Here is a 3,217-nt window from a genome sequence, read left to right as displayed (position 1 = left end):
TTGTGTGAACACGCGTTTTCAATTCTCTTGGGTACACACCTAGAAGTGGAATTGCTGACTCATATGGAAATTCTGTGTTTAACTTTTTGAGGAACTCCCAAACTGTTTTCCACATCAGCTGCACCATTTTACATTTCCACCAGCAATGTATGGGAGTCCCAATGTCCAATTTCTCTGCAACCCTGTCAACACTTGTTATTGTCTGATTTTTATTTTTTAACTTTTATTTTATACTGGAGTATAGTTATGGTTTTGAAAAATTATTATTATAACCATCCGAGTATGTGTAAAGTGGTATCTCATTTGTGGTTTCCGTTTGCATTTCCCCAATGACCCATGATGTTGAGCATCTTTTCATGAGCTCATTGGCCATGGGTATATTTTCTTTGGAGAAATGTCTATTCAAGTCCTTCACTCACATTCAAACTGAACAATTTGGGGTTTATTACTTGAGTTGTAAGAGTGTTTTATATAATCTAGATACTAGACTCTTGCAAATATTTTCTCCTATTCTGTGATTTGTATTTTTACTCTGTTGATAGTGTCCTTTGATACCCCAAATCTTAAAATTTTAAAAATCTGGGGGGGGCTTCCCTGGTGGCACAGTGGTTAAGAATCCTCCTGCCAATGAAGGAGACATGGGTTCAAGCCCTGGGTCTGGGAACATCCCACATGTTGCAGAGCAACTAAGCCCGTGCACCACAATTACTGAGCCTGCACTCTAGAGCCCGTGAGCCACAACTACTGAGCCCATGAGCCACAACTACTGAGCCCACATGCCACAACTACTGAAGCCCAGGTGCCTAGAGCCCGTGCTCTGCAACAAGAGAAGCCACTGCAATGAGAAGCCCGCGCACCACAACGAAGAGTAGTCCCTGCTCTCCGCAACTAGACAGAGCCCACGTGCAGCAACAAAGACCCAATGCAGCCAAAGATAAATAAATTTATTTTTTTTAAAAAAGAAAGAGCTTTTTTAGCACCATCTGCTCGCCACACTGCCTTCTGCTCCTCCTGTCACCATCCTGAGTCACTGTCTGTGCAGCTCCGGCCGCCTGTCTCCCCGTGCTAGCCACAAATATTTGGCACTCATACAATATGGCAGACATCGACAACAAAGAACAGTCTGAACTTGATCAAGATTTGGATGATGTTGAAGAAGTAGAAGAAGAAGAAACTGGTGAAGAAACAAAAATCAAAGCGCGTCAGCTGACTGTTCAGATGATGCAAAATCCTCAGATTCTTGCAGCCCTTCAAGAAAGACTTGATGGTCTGGTAGAAACACCAACAGGATACATTGAAAGCTTGCCTAGGGTAGTTAAAAGATGCGTGAATGCTCTCAAAGACCTTCAAGTTAAATGTGCACAGATAGAAGCTAAGTTCTATGAGTAAGTTCATGATCTTGAAAGAAAGTATGCTGTTCTCTATCAACCTCTATTTGATAAGCGATTTGAGATCATCAATGCCATTTATAAACCTACAGAAGAAGAATATGAATGGAAACCAGATGAGGAAGATGAAATTTCAGAGGAACTAAAAGAAAAGGCCAAGACTGAAGATGAGGAAAAGGATGAAGAAAATGAAGACCCCAAAGGAATACCTGACTTTTGGTTGACTGTTTTTAAGAATGTTGACTTGCTCAGTGATATGGTTCAGGAACATGATGAACCTATTCTGAAGCACTTGAAAGATATTAAAGTGAAGTTCTCAGATGCTGGTCAGTCTATGAGTTTTGTCTTAGAATTTCACTTTGAACCCAATGAATATTTCACAAATGAAGTGTTGACAAAGACATATATGATGAGGTCAGAACCAGATGATTCTGATACTTTTTCTTTTGATGGACCAGAAATTATGGGTTGTACAGGGTGCCAGATAGATTGGAAAAAAGGGAAGAATGTCACTTTGGAAACCATTAAGAAGAAGCAGAAACACAAGGGACGTGGAACAGTTCGTACTGTGACCAAAACAGTGTCTAATGATTCTTTCTTTACTTTTTTTGCCCTTTCTGAAGTTCCTGAGAGTGGAGATCTGGATGATGATGCTGAAGCTATCCTTGCTGAGGACTTTGAAATTGGTCACTTTTTACGTGAGCACATAATCCCAAGATCAGTGTTATACTTTACTGGAGAAGCTATTGAAGATGATGATGATGATGATTATGATGAAGAAGGTGAAGAAGCGGATGAGGAAGGGGAAGAAGAAGGAGATGAGGAAAATGATCCAGACTATGACCCAAAGAAGGATCAAAACCCAGCAGAGTGCAAGCAGCAGTGAAGTACGATGGTCTACCTTCTGCTTCCCTGGAAAGGATGAATTTATATCATTTGACAAGTATATTTCAAGTTTTTGTTTGTTTGTTTGATCGTTTTTGTTTTTATAGCCTAAAATAAATGTGTCAAATAAAATTTTTTTAAAAAGAAAAAAGAAAGAGAGAGAGAGGGAGAAAGAAAGAGAGAGTGCTTGCTTTGGCAGCACATATACTAAAATTGGAACAATACAGAGAAGATTAGCATGGCCCCTGTGCAAGGATGACATGCAAATTCATGAAGCGTTCCATATTTCTGAAAAACAAATAACGTATGCTAACACATATATATGGAATCTAAAAAAATTTTTTAAAGGTTATAAAGAACCTAGGGACAGGACAGGAATAAAGACACAGATGTAGAGAATGGACTTGAGGACACGAGGACGGGGAAGGGTAAGCTGGGATGAAGTGAGAGAGTGGCATGGACATATATACACTACCAAATGTAAAACAGCTAGCTAGTGGGACACAGCTGCACAGCACAGGGAGATCAGCTCAGTGCTTTGTGACCACCTAGAGGGGTGGGATAGGGAGGGTGGTAGGGAGAGGCAAGAGGGAGGGGATATGGGGATATATGTATCCGTACAGCTGATTCACTTGGTTATACAGCAGAAACTAATACACCACTGTAAAGCAATTATACTCCAATAAAGATGTTAAAAAATAAAATAAAATAAAATAAAAGCAAAAATACACCTTTAAAAAAGAAGAAAGAGAGAGAGAGAGAGGAAAGAAGGGAGGAAGGAAGGAAGGGAGGAAGGGCAGAAGGGAGAAAGAGAAAGATAAAGAGAGGGTAGGAAAAATTGGATCATTGTAAATAAAAGAGATTAAAGAGATAAAATGAGAAAAAGCAATCTTGGTGCTTGATTAGATCCAGATTTTAACAAAAAAATTTAAACGAGTTTTGGG

The 3,217-nt window shown here is 39.7% G+C and overlaps 1 protein-coding gene and 1 non-coding gene across 2 annotated transcripts; both read left to right on the top strand.

The window, feature by feature from the left end:
* The first annotated feature begins 1,067 nt into the window (after positions 1-1,067).
* On the top strand, positions 1,068-2,327 carry LOC131762549 (nucleosome assembly protein 1-like 1). The gene is given in 1 exon segment (XM_059074192.2): positions 1,068-2,327. A coding segment is annotated over 1 exon segment (1,179 nt). The 5' UTR covers positions 1,068-1,095; the 3' UTR covers positions 2,275-2,327.
* Positions 2,328-2,456: 129 nt separating this feature from the next.
* Positions 2,457-2,563, top strand: LOC131763112 (U6 spliceosomal RNA). The gene has a single exon (XR_009337513.1). It is a non-coding gene; the product is annotated as a U6 spliceosomal RNA (small nuclear RNA).
* Positions 2,564-3,217: the final 654 nt, after the last annotated feature.

The sequence above is a fragment of the Kogia breviceps genome, chromosome 9, assembly GCF_026419965.1.
Source record: "Kogia breviceps isolate mKogBre1 chromosome 9, mKogBre1 haplotype 1, whole genome shotgun sequence".
Classification (NCBI taxonomy): Eukaryota; Metazoa; Chordata; class Mammalia; order Artiodactyla; family Physeteridae; genus Kogia; species Kogia breviceps.
Note: the sequence above shows the minus strand (reverse complement) of the source record. Positions and strands in the feature narration are given on the sequence as shown.